Source organism: Drosophila montana, unplaced genomic scaffold (assembly GCF_035044405.1).
Source record: "Drosophila montana isolate Dmon_TW-CO22-7 unplaced genomic scaffold, ASM3504440v1 contig_786_1, whole genome shotgun sequence".
Taxonomy (NCBI): Eukaryota; Metazoa; Arthropoda; class Insecta; order Diptera; family Drosophilidae; genus Drosophila; species Drosophila montana.
This window is the reverse complement of record NW_026999081.1, coordinates 523,976-541,608: the sequence shown is the minus strand read 5'-3', so window position 1 is coordinate 541,608 and position 17,633 is coordinate 523,976. Positions and strand designations below refer to the sequence as shown.

The 17,633-nt window shown below is 42.6% G+C and overlaps 1 protein-coding gene across 9 annotated transcripts in view; it reads left to right on the top strand.

Annotated features, from left to right (window-relative positions):
* rg (rugose) overlaps window positions 1-17,633 on the top strand; it is a 259,509-nt gene that overhangs the window by 189,985 nt on the left and 51,891 nt on the right. For all 9 annotated transcript variants that reach the window (XM_064698965.1, XM_064698960.1, XM_064698958.1 and 6 more), the window contains exon 3: window positions 17,332-17,458. In XM_064698965.1, the coding sequence (XP_064555035.1) occupies window positions 17,332-17,458 (127 nt within the window). The remainder of the gene's footprint in view (window positions 1-17,331; window positions 17,459-17,633) is intronic.

Sequence of the window (17,633 nt, the reverse complement as noted above, 5' to 3'; positions counted from 1 at the left end):
GTAGTTCGCTTGGTTTATATATATTTAACTTGTTCCTCATTAACTAGTTCCTCTAGGAACTTTATTTTTTGCCGGTTCCTGAGGGTACTATATTTTTAGCTAGTTCTTTACTAACTAATTCCATTGGGTATTATATAACTAGTTCTTTGTTCCAAGTTCTTTTGGGTACCATATTTTTAACTAGCTCCTTGGGGTGCTATATTTCAAACTAGTTCCTTTTCAACATGCTCTTTTGAGAACTATATTTTTAACTGGTTTTTTATTGACTAGTTCCTTGGTATACATTGTACATTGTACTAGTTAGGGTACTTTTTTTTAAGCTAGCTCTTAATTAAATAGTTAAACTGTTTCTTTTATACAAGTTACCTTGGTATTTTTAACTAGTTACTTATCTATTAGTTCCACTATATTTTTGGCAAGTTTCTTGTTAACTAGTTCCGTTGAGTACGAAATTTTTCACTTGTTCCTTTTTAACTAGTTCCTTTGGGGTATTATTTTTACAGATTCAATGCCGAACTGAAGTAAATAGAAGCTGGCAATATAACTATCCAATTTTATGTTCCTATAAAATCAAGATTAAACCTTTTTTTTTGGTGAGATAAAACTTATGCAAGAACCGGTTTGCCGTTGGAACGATCAGGAGATTTCTTGAGCTCTCTTCAGCTCAAATATCTTGAGAAAAAATATGTAAATACGAAGCTTACAAAATTTTGAACATTTCATTCTTACATACAATTTTAAGGTTTTTGTTTCAAGCGAAGGCGCAAATCGGTTTTTGATACTGAATCGATGCAGAGTTTTTTTTTTTTAGCTTATCTAAGTAATGTTCAAAAAGGGAACATTGAAGGAAAATTGAACAATTTTTGAACAGCGAAGTTTGCAACTTTTAATATTTTTCAACACTTTTAAGTGCAAATTTGATAAGTGTGTTAAAAAGCAGAAGCTGTAGATAAACTTGTTTCTGGTAAGAATTTGTTATGCTTGCTCAATAAAAAGAGCAGCGAGAAAAGGAGAGACTAGCAGAGAGAGAGAGAGAGAGAGAGGGGTGAGAGAGAGAGAGCGGAAAAAAGTAAACTTTTTTCTTTATTTTTGTAATGGGGCTTTTGGCATTTGCTGTGGGGCCAATGAGATATTTCGGTGCACAGGTGGAGCTGTTGTGTGTGGGTGTGTGTGCGGGTGTGTGTGTGTGTGTGTCTGTGTATGTGTGTGTGTGTGTGTGTGTGTGAATGTTTGCCTGTGCTGCCTTGACAATCCATTTGAAGCCACTTACATATGCGAGCCATTAAAATGCCGCTTGGCGAATTGTGCCTGCTGCTTGTGTCATGTGTGTGTCTCCTGTGTGTGTGTGTGTGTGTTCGCGTGTGTGTTGTGTTGTGTGTGTGTGAAACATGAGTTTTTCTTGTTTCACGCCATGCGACGTCAGCGGCATTCAACGTCAAATAGTTGCGGCTCGGCTGTGCCTCAACAAATTTATTTAGCTTTTAAAATTAATGAAAATTGTCACTGACAAATGTTGTGTGCGTGTGTCTGTCTGTCTGTCTGTCTGTCTGCCTGTGTGTGTGTGTGTGTGTGTGTGTGTTTTGTTGGCATATGTAAAACACGCATCAAATATGCATCATTAAAGTGGTAAAAAAAAAAGAAATATATATATATATAAGGAACGTTGCGTGATTTTAGGCGCCAGCTACAAGAATTTGGCAGCATATTGGCTGCCTGCCTGGCTGGCTGCTTAATTTGGCATGCCAAGCAGGTGCCATTGAGCAGCTCGCCCCGCTACCCCTCCCCACCCAATCTCCAGGCCAACACCCTCAATCAGCCTAGCGCCTGGCCCTTTACACGCCCACGCTGTGGCATGCCCCCTCACGTGGCAAGTGGAAATAAAAAGGAATTTACAGGCATTTTATTGCCCGGGGACAGCAACAGGGAACAGTTAACGGGCCGCAGCCCCAACAATTTTGCATAGCTCGCACACACACACACACACACACACACACACACTTATAGCTTGTGGAATACTTAAATGATTTATGTGTTTACCAGCAGCATCTCTGCGTCCGCCACTCAATTGATTCGGCACGTAACCGGGCCAAGTGCAAATAACTGTTTCAGTTACCAGCGCAACCAGCCCCAGCGCTAGCCCCAGCCCCAGCCCCAGCCCCCTCCACCTGCCGCCTGCCCCTTTGGGCCATTTTGTTTGTGGCCATTACATTTTATACTTGACAATAAATTTCAGCGTGGCGTTCGGTTCAAGCCAAGCGCAAATCAAAGCCACGTTATGGCCGACATCCCCCCCCCCCCTCCGCCCACTCAACGTCCACGCCTAAGCAACCCCGCCCCTCTGCCACCTCTGAGCCATCGCTGACTTTTGCTCCGGTTACTGTTACCGTTACCGTTACTGTAACTGATTCCCGTTCCGGTTCAGTTGTAGGTTCCGCTTCTGGTTCAGTTTCTCTGCCCCGTAACCGCATATTTGCCCCGGCTCGCTGGCTCTGGCTCTGGCGCTGGCTCTGGCTCTGCCCCTGTCTCTGCCTCCGTGTGCCCAATAAAATTTTATAGCCTTTGCCAGCGCAGCAATTTGCGTAACTCTTCACTGTAACACCACCCCCCACCCACCCACCATCCCTGTGCGCCCCTTTCGACCTGGTCAACAGCTTTCACCTTTCATCAAATTGCTGCAAATCCAGATTTTGTGTTTGCATATTACGCCATCTGGCGGCTGGTAGCTGCTGTGTATAACATTGTTAAGGCTCCATTTATGCTTTCCGTGCGCGCCATGATTACCTGCGTGGCACACCCTTGCGCCCCAACGACAAGCAGGCCCCGTGGGTCAGTACTTATTTTGTGCCTAACAATAGTCGCCAGTAGGCTTTGCTCCCTGTTTCACTCTCTCTTTCTCTCTCATATTTTATATATCTTTCTTTTCGTCGCTCTATTTCCATCTGCCTCTCTTGCCATTTCTTTCTCTCCATCTCTCACTCTCAATATCTCTATCTTTTACTAGCTTTATATCCCGCTCTTTCTCACTATGTCTCTCTCTCTCTCTCTCTCTCTCTCTCTCTCTCTCTCTCTCTCTCTCTCTCTCTCTCTCTCTCTCTCTCTGTCTCTCTCCCTTTCTCTCTCTTACTTACTTTTTCTCTGTGTTTCGCTCTTTCTCATCCTCTCACTCTCTTTCTCTCTTTATTTCTCTCGCGCTCTCTCTCGCCTTGTCTCCCTATATCGCTCTTTCTATTCTCTCTCTCTCTCTCTCACTCTCTCTCTCTCTCTCTTCTGTCTTGGTAACTTTTAATCCATCACTTACTCTCTTTTTCTCTTTTCCCTTTCCCTCTCCCTTTTCTCCGTCTCAGACTCACTCTATCTCTCTCTCTCTCTGTGTGTCTCTTAGGCGCTCTCCCCCTCTTTCTCCATAAATAATTAAACAGCTTCATCCTTTTTTTTGTTAAATTACACAGCTACCCTTTGCTAACAGTAGTATGTTACTAACAGTATATGTTATGTTAACAAGCTGTTAACAGCTTGTATTTAAACCGCAGCACTTTATTACTGTCATTTTATTATTAAAACTTTAATAACGACAACTTATCACAAAGGAGACGATTCGTAAATATGATAAGGCTTTTAAAGTTACCAAGTGTTAACATTTGTCTGCTTCAATGTTATCAGTCACATTTTAATTACATGTCATGCACCTAATATGCATACATTTGTTACATACACTTCACATCTAAGTGCATTATATCGTTAGTTACGAACGCCAGCTCTTCCCCCCCCCACACTCTGACCGTTGTTATGGTCGGTTATTCCACTAATTATCCACAGCTGAAATTCTGTCCGTTCAAAGTCAGCATCTAAATTCTCTGCGTTTGCTTTGCACGCTGCTTATCAGCTGGTTGATGTAAATATCTCATGAAGTTAACAGCGCTTTAACAGCGCCGGGTTAACAGCTGCATGGTACTGCTCTCTTTAACATTTATTTTAATCCTCAATTAATTTGAATAGGAAAACACGTTTTCATTTTTGGCTGTCACAAATAACGCTGCCAAGTTATAATACTCGCTCCAAGGACTTATCTGCGCGTCGTGCTAAAAGGGGTTGGTGGGGGTCGGAAAAGTGCCCGTGTATCTGTGTGTGTGGTTGTGGCATTGACTTTAGCTGCGACGTCGACGTCGACGTCTTCGCTGCTGTTGCAAGCTTCAAAGCTACACGGGGAATTAACTTGTGCTTATGCTGCCTCTGGCCACACCGCGCCTTCTGTAGGGGGCGTGCCAGGGGCGCGGCTCGCCGGGAGTCGACTATGATAAAAAGTAAATAAAAGTTTTGCAGTGACGGCATTCAGCGGCGGCTAAGCTGCAGCTTAGCGGCGTGTTTAAACCAAAAAAAAAAAAAGAAAGGGAAATGCGCGCATGCCACAGCGCGGCGGCGGCGTTGGCGACAACGACGCCGGCTAAGTGGGCCGCCGCAGTCGGTGGTGCGGCAGCTGAATCTAAAGTCCAAAGTGCGTCTGTAATTATCTGGAGAGTGTGGCACAAACAAAACAGCAACAAAATAGACACAAATACACAAAATCCATGCGATGGATATCTAAGGGGCACACACCACCCCCACCCGGCGTGGGGCGTGGGAGAGGGGGGGGGGTGGGGATTTGCTTGGCATAACAAGAGGCCAACATTGTACAGTAAAAGCAGCCGCGGCAGCCACACAAAGGGAACGGCAAGCGCAAAGGCAACACATTACAATTTATTCACGAATTGAATTTGTATTCGCTGCAGATATATTTTACAAGAGCTCCCCCCGCTCCCTCGCTCTACCTCTCCCTCTCTCTCTCTCGCTCTCCCTCTCCCTCTTTCTCTCTCCATTTGCTATGCACAGCTGCCACGCCCACTCGCTAGTGACCGCGGGCAGCAAGCGTAACCCTTCCAGCACAGCCACGTCCAGGCGTGCCAGGCTCTAGTGTTCAGTATTTCCTTTGGTATTTAAATACTAAACAAGCTTTCATAATACTGTTTTGGAATATTGTTTGAAGTACATATATATTCTTGATCGAATAAGCCATATTATTGTTGTTTCTTAGTTAAGATTAATTAAGCACATTTTGCATAAAAACCAAAACGTGATTGAATTCAATATTTTCACGGTTCTGTCATCAGCAGACTTTTGCCATCAGCTTCCGTTTTGCAAACATCTGGCCACACTTTTGCGGCTACAACCCTTTGGGAATTATAAGCGTGCAGCAATGAAAATAAACAAACATCGCAAGCTCAAGATATGTGAGAATCGAAAAGAAGGGCTTGCATCAAATGAATTTCCTAATATATCAAAAACTTCTCCTGCTGCAGCTCTTGATGGAATGTTATTCCAAATAGAACCCTGCTGGCCGAATAACAATTAAAGTCAATTAATGTGTTCATATGGCCTCAAGTTAGCTGCAAGTGGCGCGCCAGCTACTGTTGCCAGCTACGCACAGTGGAACCCGACTAAACACAGTTCCACTGTGCAGACAAATTTTGCATTTTGAAGCTGGCAAATAGCCAAAAGCCCAAAATACACAAAGCGAACGCCGCACATTAAATATGAATGATTGTCAGTCGTAGACAATCGAACTGAATGCCATGCAAATATGGTGACAGAGTTGCCACACACACACACAAACACATACACGCACAGTGGTCTTCATTTTAGCCAATTGTATTTTTTTTTATGGGGCGCCTTTTGGCAAAATTCATTGGCGTCACGTAAGCGTCACACACACACACACACGCGCACACACGCGCGCACTTGGCACACACACGCGCACTTGGCACACACACGCACACTTGGCACACACACACACAAAGCGCACAAAAGCACACACAGGGCTTACCGTTCTCTGCCTGTTGTTGGCAGTGCTTAAAAAAAAGCCGCCGCAATGTGAAAAGGTCATTTAATTTCTTTTTGATTTGTTTTTTGTACTGCGCTCCCATTTTTGTTCTCCTTCTTTTGTCGCGCCATTAAAGTGTAAATGTATTTTTAAGTAGACGCTTGAAAAGCATACAAAAAATATAGCCCCAAAAAAATACCAAAAGAAGAGCAAAAAATAAGAGGAGCAGCAAATCTATAAGTAAAATAGAATCAACCAAAGACCGTCAAGCCAAAAAGCCGCACAAGTTTAAATTTGGTTTCCAGTGCGAGTTAATAGCATTTTAAGTACAATACAACAAACACAATGAAAAAGGACAAAAGCAGCCCAAAAAAAAAATTACAAAAACAGCAAGAACAAGAAATGAACAGTAACAGTAGAAAAGATTCGCCTGACAAATGGCATACAAAAGCGAAGCTGTTAAATCGAAATTAACTTAAGAGTTGCTAGTTAAATTTCAATTCAATTCACCAAATTTCCAATTTGATTTGCAATTAGACTCGATATGTAGGTCTATAGTCGGGTTTTTATGGCAGATTCTGGGTACGAAGTCCAGACCGTTCAGGCGTGCGTAGTGTTGTGTAAGACATGTAGCTAGCCAGTGCTGCTTAACAAAGTTTTGTGGATTGCTTATAACTTATTCAACTTATTGTAAAAATGGTAATAAGGAGAAAGTGAGAGTATCTGCGGCACGCCGAACATCCTTTACCCTTGTCGACATTTCCCTTTTGCAGATACATATATATTTTTATATTTTTGCAGCTGTATGTTATAGTGGTCCGATGTTGATGAGATTTTACATATATGTAGGGAGCATAGGGAATCTTACAAATGGCCAATTTGGGTAAGATATCGTAATAAAAGTTTTCCAATGGAAAGCTACTTTTGGAACGATCGTTCCTATGGCAATTATCTGATATAGTCGTCCAATCCGTCCGGCTTAGACACATGATCTGCTTGTAAGAGACAGACGAACTTATGCAAAGTTTCAAGACATTCCATATCTACAAGGGTATAAAAGTATAATTATATACTATTTATAATTACATAACCAAGCTCATATTGGGTAGTGTTGGAAAACAGCTTACTTGCAATGTGTTAGAACAAATATCAAAAATAAAAATATATATATATATTAGTGTATATAAATAAGCTTAATGCATCGAATACAAATAGCCTTTTGTATATATTCCTGTTCAACTGCAACGCGTAATTTTTCTCTCATCCAAATTTTCATTTTACATTTTGAAAAGCTTTCAGTGAACGGCAAAAAGAGCTTCAGGCCCAAAACTATCAAAAAAAAAAAAAATTTAAATTAAGCCTTAAAAAATGTGTACAAATGAAAATTGAAATGTCATTTGAAAAGGCCTCACGGCAAGTTTTCGAATACAGTCCAAAAATTTAAGAAAAGTTAAGCAAAAAAGTAACAAATGTGTTTTTTTTTTTGTGGTTTATTTGCCTTTTTTGTTTTTTGTTGGTTGTTTTTGTTGTTGTTGTTGTTGTTGTGTTCACTGTCATGAGACATGAAATATGCATAAAGGTCTGTTAACAATTCTGCTTTGACGCGAACTGAGACACAAATACTAAGTCCTAAGGGCAGAGCACATGAGCGCATGGGCGTGGCACAAGCGTGTTCTGTGTGTGTGCCATGGGTGTGTGCTGTAGGGGGTAGTGGGTGGTGGAAGGAGGGGGGGGGGACTGTCAGGGTTTGTGAAAACAGTTTGGAATACTTTTGAGCTGCTTTGCATTTTTGGCTTGTGGGCTTAGCTGTCAAACTCCAAGTGCGCACATGTGTTTAACCTACCTACCCCCCCCCCCCCCTTCACCACCACCACCCTACACCTTTCTTTCGCAAAAGGATTGAATGCTGTCAGAGACGGGGGGTGGAGTGCCATACACACACACACCCACACACACATGCGTTTTGTCATTCAATTTTGATGCCCCCGAGGTCCACGTACGTCTAGGCACAGAAATTCGCAGGGCCCGTTGGCATCAACGACTCATCAATATGCAAAAAAGCTGGCAGCACCGCCGGGCCAGTCGGCGGTCAGTAGATCTGCGGGAAGGGGCTAGCCTCCCCCCTGCTGCCAGTTGGCGTCTCGCAGTCAGCCGTGCGGCTAGAGAATGGCAAACTTTTTGCGGGCGAAAAAAATAAAAAAAAGAAAGGGGCAAAAATATACCAGAAAAAATAAAAGAAAAAACAAGGAAAATGAAAAGCAAAAAATTATTATGGAAATGTCAACGTGAAAGTTTTGCACAAATTCAAAGCAACCAGCAGCAGTTGCGCCCTTGCCACAGCCACGCCCACGCATATGCTGCACGCTTCTGCTGGTTGCGTCCACTTTGCCGGCTCGAATTCAAAGACACAATTGAATACCATGTTTGACATGGCCAATGCATCGCCGGTGGGCGCCTCCTTTGCTGGCACGCCCCCCACCCTACGCCTCCTACTGATGGGCAAAGTTTTCGTTGTTTTGTTTTTAGTGCGGCCGCGTGGCGAGCAATTTTTAATGCGATTTCCATTGGCTTCCAATTCACAGAAACTCAAATCTTAACACACACACACGCACACTTGCACGCACACTTACACAAATCGCGAGTCTGTTGAGAAAGGCTTGCTCAAGTTTATGGGCGTGGCAGTGCTCCTTTTTTGGCTTAGAAGCGATTTGCTTTTTGCCAAATATTTGCATATAAATTAATTTAAAGCGCGCACGCGTTTAAAAGCGCGCGCAAGTCGCGTCTCGAAACACGCACTCGGTAAGCTTGTGTGGGAAAGTGTGTGTATGTGTGTGTTTGTGAAAGTGTGAGTGTGCTAACGTTTTCCACACTCTTGAGGCTTGGGGCTTGATATGTTGAAATCGTAGAGTAAGGAAAACAATAACTTAAAATGAAAATAATTAAGTTTTGTTTTCTATCCAAATCCCATTTAAATCGAATAAGTTTTTTGTGTATATATGTATATAATTTGTAAAAGCATTATACCTGCGCAATTGTTCCAATTAAGCCCATAAAACAAATGAATGTCAAGTTTAGTCAAGATATCTTTAAAACAACAAAGTTTTTCACACAGAAACATCATTTTCGACCGATTATACCTATGTTAGCTATATGATATGCTGGTCCGACGCGACCAAGTCCGACTTATGTTTCGGCTATAATATAAAGACGAATCTAGAGAGAGAGCCAGACTAGACAACGAATTTGTATGTCGAACGGGGTCTGAAAGCCGTACAAATAGCACTTCTTACATAAATCCGCTCAGTTTCGTGAAAGTTAAGTGGAAGTGAAAGACCTTTATGCCCACACAAAATGTATGAAAACTTTTGCATTGCGGCAAAAATAAGCTTAGCAAGTCCCTCTTAAATACTCAGCCTTTTTGCAGCCAGAGATAAAGATATCAAATAACCTTAGCAGATCATATCACGCACAGGTGCAGAGCGAACTTTTGAATATTAGTGCACGCCTGAATCAATTCGTATTCAGCTTAAAATCACATCAATCTCTAGGCGAGCCTTTTACTTATTTTACGTGAATGGGTTTGTATTTGTGTGTGTGTGTGTGTGTGAGTGGGTGTGAGTGGGTGTGGGTGTGTGCTTTCAGCTAAGCAACCCTTTTGCTCAACGGTCTCTTTTTCAAGTAGGCCGCTAAGGGGGATTGGGAATCAACTCGGAACCACTCAACTGTTGACTTTTGTGACACCTTTTTATAATTCAATTTAAGGTACGAAGTTGGCATCAAAAGGTTGCTGCTGATTTGCTTCGTTGAGTGGGTGGCAACCCTTTTCTTTCATTCTCTTTTCCTTATTTTTTGGCTGCTTGCCCCACGCGACTTCATACGCCTCGCTAGAGAGTCGCGCGCGCGTTTTTCACAACTCGCGCACGATTTCTGACGCCTTTACGGGCGACTGAGCCTAGAGACGTGCCCGGCTCAGGTGCTTCGGTGCTCCGGTGCTCCGGTACTCCGGTGCTCAGGCACTTGACAGCCAAACCCGTTTCCAACCAGATGGAATCCCATTGCAATACGAGAGTCAAATAAAACCTGATCGCCATATTAAAGTTGTGGGTAAGCCATGAATACAATATGAATGCAGGTTATGAGAGTGAGTCGGAGTAGAAGTGTGATTTTGAATACGTGTATGCGTATATTTATTAATATGGGTACTAGCTTAGGTTTGAATATAAGTAAAAATTTAGTGCAAAGAGTAAAGGTAGGTTTATAAGTATGAGTATATAACTGTATCCATGCTCACACTTATACTCATGTTTATACTCATATGTATGAGCATACGTATAGGTATATAGGTGGGAATTAGTATGGGTATAAGTATAAATATAAGTTTGATTATAAGTGTGAGTATATGCTTAATGTCAGGTATCAAAATATGTATGAGCATAAGTGAGGAGTATGCATATAAGTATAAGTATGTGAAAAAGCATGTTAATTACTATGAGAGTGATTATAATATATGAATTATATATGAGTATACGTGTCTGAGTATCTGACAATGAATAATCGAATAAAAATGAGTATGTATAGGTATGTTCTAATTGCAGAAGTACTATGAGGATGATGAGTACATGTATAATGAGTATAAGTATGTACATGAGTATGAGTATAAGAGTGCATTTTTGTGAGTATAAGTCTTTGTTTGACTGTAGCCTGTCGCTATTTATTCTATACTGTGAAACCGATTAATTTTGCCCCCAAAAAAAGGGTAAAAAGTTAGACTATATAACCGCACCCACAACAAAAAAATAACGAAAACCCGAAATAAGACAACCCTATTATAACAAATAATTAAACGTGAGCCCTATTTATTTTTTTTTTTTGGCATTTGCAAGTATAAGAGAGAAAATAACAATGGCAAATGTTGGTAAATGTTGACTTTCCGTTTTTTTGAGTTGTTTTTATAAATGTGGCAACCCTTGCGCAATGCGGTCTTTATATATGTGGCAACCCTTGCGTGGTGCGGCCGCTGCGGTTGAAATTAATTAAATAAATAAAATTTAGCTAAAAATAAATTGAAACAAAATACTTTTGACAGTGCGCCGCAATTAACTTGACGGCGTCAAGTGGACAGCAGGTCAGGGCAGAGAGGGTTGGGCCGGTTGGGTGGTTAAGGGGGGGGGGGGGGGGGGGGGGGGGCAGCTTCGCAAGTCCCCGGCGGGTCACATCGGTCACAAGTGATTGCCCTTTGTCACTTGCCACTTGAGTGAGTGACTGACAGCGGCAGCTGCCACACAACGTTGACTCAGACGAGCCCTGCGAGTTCTCAGCGCTCGGTTCGGTCTCTGCCATTGCCAGCAAAGTGCAATGCAAGAGCAACAACAACAGCAGCAACAACAACAACAACAGCAGCCACTAACAGCTATGAAGCAAGACAAATGTGTTAGCCAGGCGACAAATGTGTCGCCAAGCAAATACAAAACTGAGATAAATCTGTGACATAAGCTCCAATTTAAATGCTATGCTTAAAATGTTATCAAAGCAGAAAGAACGAAAAGAGGAATAACAAAAGATATCAAGTCATTCAGTTAGTTAGTAGATAAAAGGAAATTTAATATAAGCCAGTTTAGACAGCCAGCTTATAGAAATCTCAACCCAGGCTTCATTTGTTGCATAATGTTATTTTTAAGACTATAATCTAAAATATACTAAACGCAAGCATTTTTTTAGCTAGCCCAAAATTTCTTGAAATTCTCATAGAAATGCACTCACATTCCAATAAGCTGCCCACAAAGTGTCAAAGCCAAAGATAACAATTGTGAATAATATGAATGCGATTCCAATTAACATTTAATTCATTTGAAACATGACTGATAAAGTTGCCTCAAGATTTGTTTCCATTTCCTTGATTGAATATGCAATTTGATGCCAGATAAATGAAGTGCAATATCAACTGAGTTTAGTTAAATTGATAGATTCAATTGATATATTGTCTCGAATGTGTGCAGTGCGTATGTCTGGCATGCTTTAGTTTCAACGTTTCAATGCACACGCAAATTGACAAATTTGTCGCCTGTCAATGCTCAAAAGTAAATGGCCTGCCATGCCAGCGCCCCCCCTCTCCTCCCCGCCCCACACCCGTAGCTCACCACTGTGTCTGATGGCTGCAGATCCTGGCAATGCATTTGCCTCTGCACTTTGTGTCAATGTTATGCACATCAGCAACGCCAATGACATTCAGTATCTCTCGGATTTGTGGGGGTCGAAGGGATGGTGGGGGAGTGGGGAGGGGGAATAGAAGGAGGAAGGATTGAGGCTTGTGGATTGCTGGTGCCAGCGCCAGAGACAGAGGCCACGCTACTTAACCCGCAAACTGCTGATGCTGCTGCCACTTTTTATATACGCACACACACACACATACGTATATATATATATATATAGAAGTGAATACGTGTGTGTGTGTGTGTGCATCCTGGCTGCCTGCTGCCGCTTGTTTGCATTGCAACGGCAGCTGTTGTCAATAATAAATTTCCGTTAGAGCTGCAGCAGATTTGCAGGAAAGAAAAAAAAAAGAAAACAGTTGGCTGTTGACTGGAGCCTGAGGCAGGGGAGACGTGAGGTAAAGCTGAATCCAGTTAGAAGCAAAGACACATCGTGAGAGAGAGGGAGAGGCAGAGTGAGTGAGAGAGAGAGAGAGAGAGAGAGAGAGAGACGCAGGCAAATAGCGCAAAGGAAGGAAGGAAGCGCATAAGCGCATTGCACGGCATGCCAAAGACATTGGCAGAGAAGGAGACCGAGAGGGCGAGAGTGGAAGAGAGGGAGAGCGGGAGAGCGGGATAGAGGTGGCGACCGACAGCTTCTGTTGGGGACTGAGAGACGCGCGGGCAACGCTGCAGCACGACACTAAAAAGATGACATAAAGATAGAACGGAGCGGGTGATGAAATTGAATAGGGGGCAACTCTGGCAATGCTGGCATGCAAAAACGATGCGACTTTCTTGCTGCTCTTGCTGCTGCAATTTCTTCCCTCTCTTCCTATTCCTCTTCCTCTTCCTCATCGACTCCCTGTGATTGCTGCTGCCGGCCATGGCGCTGATATAAAGTAGAAGGCGCGGGCTGAACGGCGACAGCGTCTCGAAGACGGGCAAACGGGCTCAGCGGGCGGCACGTTGATAAATTTATTGAAATTCTATTGAAACGAAACGATTTGACTGCGCCAAGCTGTAAAAGGCATGCAAGTGGCTAGGGTTGGAAGCAGCGGGTGTAGAGGGGGGGAGGGTTGGCTCGGTGGTAAAGTGAAGTGTAAGCTACTGAGGGGGGCAAACAAATCGCTGATAAAGTGGAAAATAAGCGCGAGAAAATCAAGTAAAAGTGTTCTAGTCGGTAGTGCCCGGCTTGGAGACACCCTGTAACCGAACGTAGTATACTCTGTGCTTCTTCTTCACGTTGCCCCACACTCTGTACAGGAAATGCATTCTTGATTAACACAAGCAGCCAGCCAATTTGCAGGCAGCAAATAATGAGCGACGAATAAATTCCCTGTAAACAGCTTGAGAGTTAAGCACGACTCAAGTATATACATATGTATGTATATATGTATGTGCTGTCAAGTATAGACTCGGCTACAGCTATGCTACCCTCTCTGGGTGAATGCCCTCGACCAACTGCAATTTCTGCAAATCACTTGCAAACTGTGAATTAAATCAAACAGCTCGCACTTAACTTGAACTTAAAGAGAAAAGGTGAACAGAAAATGTAACTAGACCTAGAAAAAACAATGTCTTGTGGCAATTAAAGTTTAGCCATATTTTCGGGTCAATGTAGGAATTTTCGGCTAAAGAAAATGGAACCCCGAACCCAGGACTCAGGACCCTGAACCCTGAGAGAAGGAATGCACTTAATTTTTAATTTTTCATAGTCAAATTTATCTGTTGTGTTGTTGGGCTTCTTTTTTTTTGCGTGGTGCTTTGACTTTCAGCCGGACGATGCTCAATTTAACCTCGGCAACAACAAAAACAACAACAACAAAAGGGAGGCCAGTCTCTGCTCGACTGCTCCACTGCTTCTCAGCTGCTTATTTCTCACATTACCCACTCTCTATCTCTGCTTTAGCATGTAGCATGCTTTAGAGCTGCAGATAAAGCTAAGCAAAAGAAACAGAAAAGAGCCGAAGAAAAGCACACAAGCAAGAACAGCTATTTTCGGCACGCCGCAGATTAAATGCTCTTTTTTACATGTTGCTTGTGGTGCTGCTGTCAAGTGTGGTGAATAGTGAATATCGTAATTGTTGAGTTTGGTCAGGCTATCAGGCTATATCGACTTTGCTGATCAGACTGTTCAAGAATATATATACTATATAGCATTAGGGATGTCATTTTCTGGGTGTTACAGATTTTATGGCAAAATCACAATACACACAATCACGAGAGTATAAAAAGGCGAAATTTTAATTTGTGCTCAGTGGCCGATGTTGTTGCTGTTTCTTGTCTGTTTCTAGCTCTTATTGTAGCTATTGTTGTTGTTGTTGTAGGTGTTGTTGTTGTTGCTGTTGCGCCATGCAGAAATTGCTACCCAATTACGTAATGAAATCTGACTGAAGTTGCTCTCTTATTATTTAATTTTTGTCTTCTCTACGCTTCTGTCTTCTTTTTTTATTTTTCGTTGTATCACGTCTTGGGGTGGGTGGATTAGTGCGGGGGGGAAAGAGAGGGGCGGCAAACGATGCCCGCCTGGCGCTTATTAAGAAATAATGCTGTAAAAACAAAACGCAACGGCGTCAAATCAACTTTGTATTTTGCTATGAGCAAAATTTGAAGATAAAACACAAAATTAAATGTGGCCACAGCGAGTCAGCTCGACGGAGCCATACCCTGTTGCTGGCTGGAGCGAGGCAACGGGAATAGAACGTATGAGCAAATTTGCAACAAATGAAATAACTTTCTCAATGTTCTGCCGTGTTCAGATGTGACCATGAAAGATATATTAGGATAAAAGTAAGCATAAGTTGATGTTAAAATCAAAAGCCAGTCGATCTTCTTTATGCATATGCAAATTTACAGGGTATTGCATATAACTACAAAATGGCAAGCAAGCAGAGCAAAGCGAGCAGTTGAAAATTTGGGAGGGCTGGTGGGGAGAGGGCATTATATGCGGGGCGTAAGAAGTGCCCCGGGGTGCATTGCTGAAGCCAGCCAGAGAACTGTTCTGATTCTCTTTATCTGTATGTGTGTTCGTTTATATGTGTGTGCGTGTGCAAGAGTTCTTAAGAGTTCTTTTTGGGCACAATTGGTGCCTGGACTGATCAAATTACCAACAGCAGAGCGTTTCCACCTACACGTCAACGCACACACACACATATTCATATACAAATATATATATATATATATATATATATATATGTATGTATTTTATGTGTATATGTATGTTTACGGTATATGCTTATGTAAATGCGTATTTGTACAGTGAAAAGCTGCTTTGGCGCGACAGCTGTAAAGCGGCAAAGCCTTAGTCACAGAACTCGATGAGGGCGAGCAGGTGGACCGGAGCGCCGGATGGCAGCTGGGGCCGTTGGCGCCCACGGCCGTTGAGTGAGTGAATTTTTGTTGGCAATTTATGAATCGACGAATTAAATTATGCGTGCAGTACATTACCAGGCAACAACAACAAGCACACTGAGAGGCGAGCGCGAGGCCTGCGAGATAAGAACAGACGGGGGAATAGACGGGAGGGAAACAGGGGCGAAGACGCTGCCAAACGGATGGTGAACGAAATGATGCGTAAAACGAGCCAAGCAACAGATAACGATGAAAGCAAAGGGAACCAAAAATGAACAAATACAAAAACAACAACTGGAAAGAACACACACACACACACACACACATTGATTTCCACACAAATCCTGGGCACAAAATTAGACCATCGCCAATAAAAAATCGGCAAATTAAATTTAATTCCCACAAACTTACATTAAGAAACGCTGTAAAAATGAACCAGTCGGAACTAAAGCGCTGCGAATTGTTGCGTTGCTCATCAAGCTTTTGTTAGCGTAACTAGCGTAACTAATTAGTGCTTATTGCTATTAAGCTTTTTATTAAATTAAACTAAAATATAAGTATTACAATCAATATGTTCCCCCTTATCTTCTGATTGTTGTCTACAGCAAGCCGATCACACGTAAGAAAATGAACCACACATAATTGTTGGTTCAATTGCATCGAAATCGAGTCACACGCTAGTTCAGTTCATAAAATGAACCGCATCCGTTGTCTCAACTAGTTCACAAAGGAAACAATTCTGTTTCAGCTATTTGAAAACTGTTTGCTTTAAGCTTTAAACATTTTGCAGCACTGTTTTGGGAAATCACGCATACGCAGCATGCGCCACAGCCACAAGTTGAGGTGCTTGAGGTGCTTTGAGGAGCTTCTGTACTCGAGTGCTTTAGTATTCAGTATTCCGCAGGCTCATTATAAACACTCAAAACGTTTACATTTTCATTGTCTGCATTTGTCAGAAGAGGGAAAACAAAAGGAAAATAAATAAAAAATGAAAATAAATAAAATATAAGAAAAGAAACCAAACGAAAATTATATGAATTTTGTGTTTATGCAATGGCCAATTCACAGTGCAATCTCTCCCAAGTGTGCCTGTGTGTGCCTGTGTGTGTGTGTGTGTGTGGCAGGCAATAATCATAAAAACCGCCAAAACGTTTTTCCTTCCTGCCAAAAGTGGCTGCCGCTTGCCGCACAAATATTGCGGCAATAATACATTCCAAGCGCCGGCAGCCCAGCCACCGAGTGCCACAGCCCCGTCGCCTGCCTGCCAGCTGCCCCTGCCCCTGCACCTGCCCTTTCCCCAATTCACTCTGCCTCGCATTTGAAACTCAAACACTGAATCAGTTGCTGATTGCGGCGGCTGCTGGCAGCAACTCATGAGCCGCAGCGGCAGCGGCAGCGGCAACAGAAGCAGATCCTTGGTTTGAGCTTGCGATTATTTTGCCATTATTTTCCATTATTTTACTTTATTTTACTTTATTTCAATGACTGTTTACATTAGGCACACACATGCGAGCACAAAGACACACACAAGCACTGCAGCAAAAAGTGCTGCATACTTCTAAGCGCGCGCGAGCTGCTGCCAGGTTCTCTGCATATACATATATGTATGTGTGTAACTGTGTGTTGGTGTGTGTGTGTGTGTGTGTTTGCGTGTTTTGTGTTTGTGTGGCACTTTACTTAGCTTATTGAACTGGGCAGACAGTGGAGCAACTACAACAACAACAACAACAATCGCAGTCGTTTCTTTGATTTCGTAATACATTTGCTTGGGGCAAAAGGAAAAAAACCTTTTTTGCTCCGACCCTCTGGGGCCCCCACACACACACACACACACACACACACTTGAGAATTGAGTACTTGGTATGCATTGTAAAGTTTTGCTTGCTTTGACTGCTCACTAATGCCGTCTTTTACGCTCTCTCTCTCTCATTTCAGGCCGAGATCTGGAGCGTGTTTATTGCGATTCTGCGAAAGAGCGTTCGCAATCTTCAGGCCTGCACAGATGTGGGACTTATCGAGCATGTCCTGGTGCGTCTGCAGCGCTCCGAGACTGTTGTGGCAGGTAAGTCAAATAAATACACGCACACACACACACACACACACACACACGTGCACACTCACTTACGCACACAGATTTTCTCAACTAAAGCGTGGCACCTGACAAAGCCCTTTTATTTTTATTTCAAAGCTCAGAATACCTTGTCCTAAATATGAAAGTCTTTCTGCTCACTAGCTGG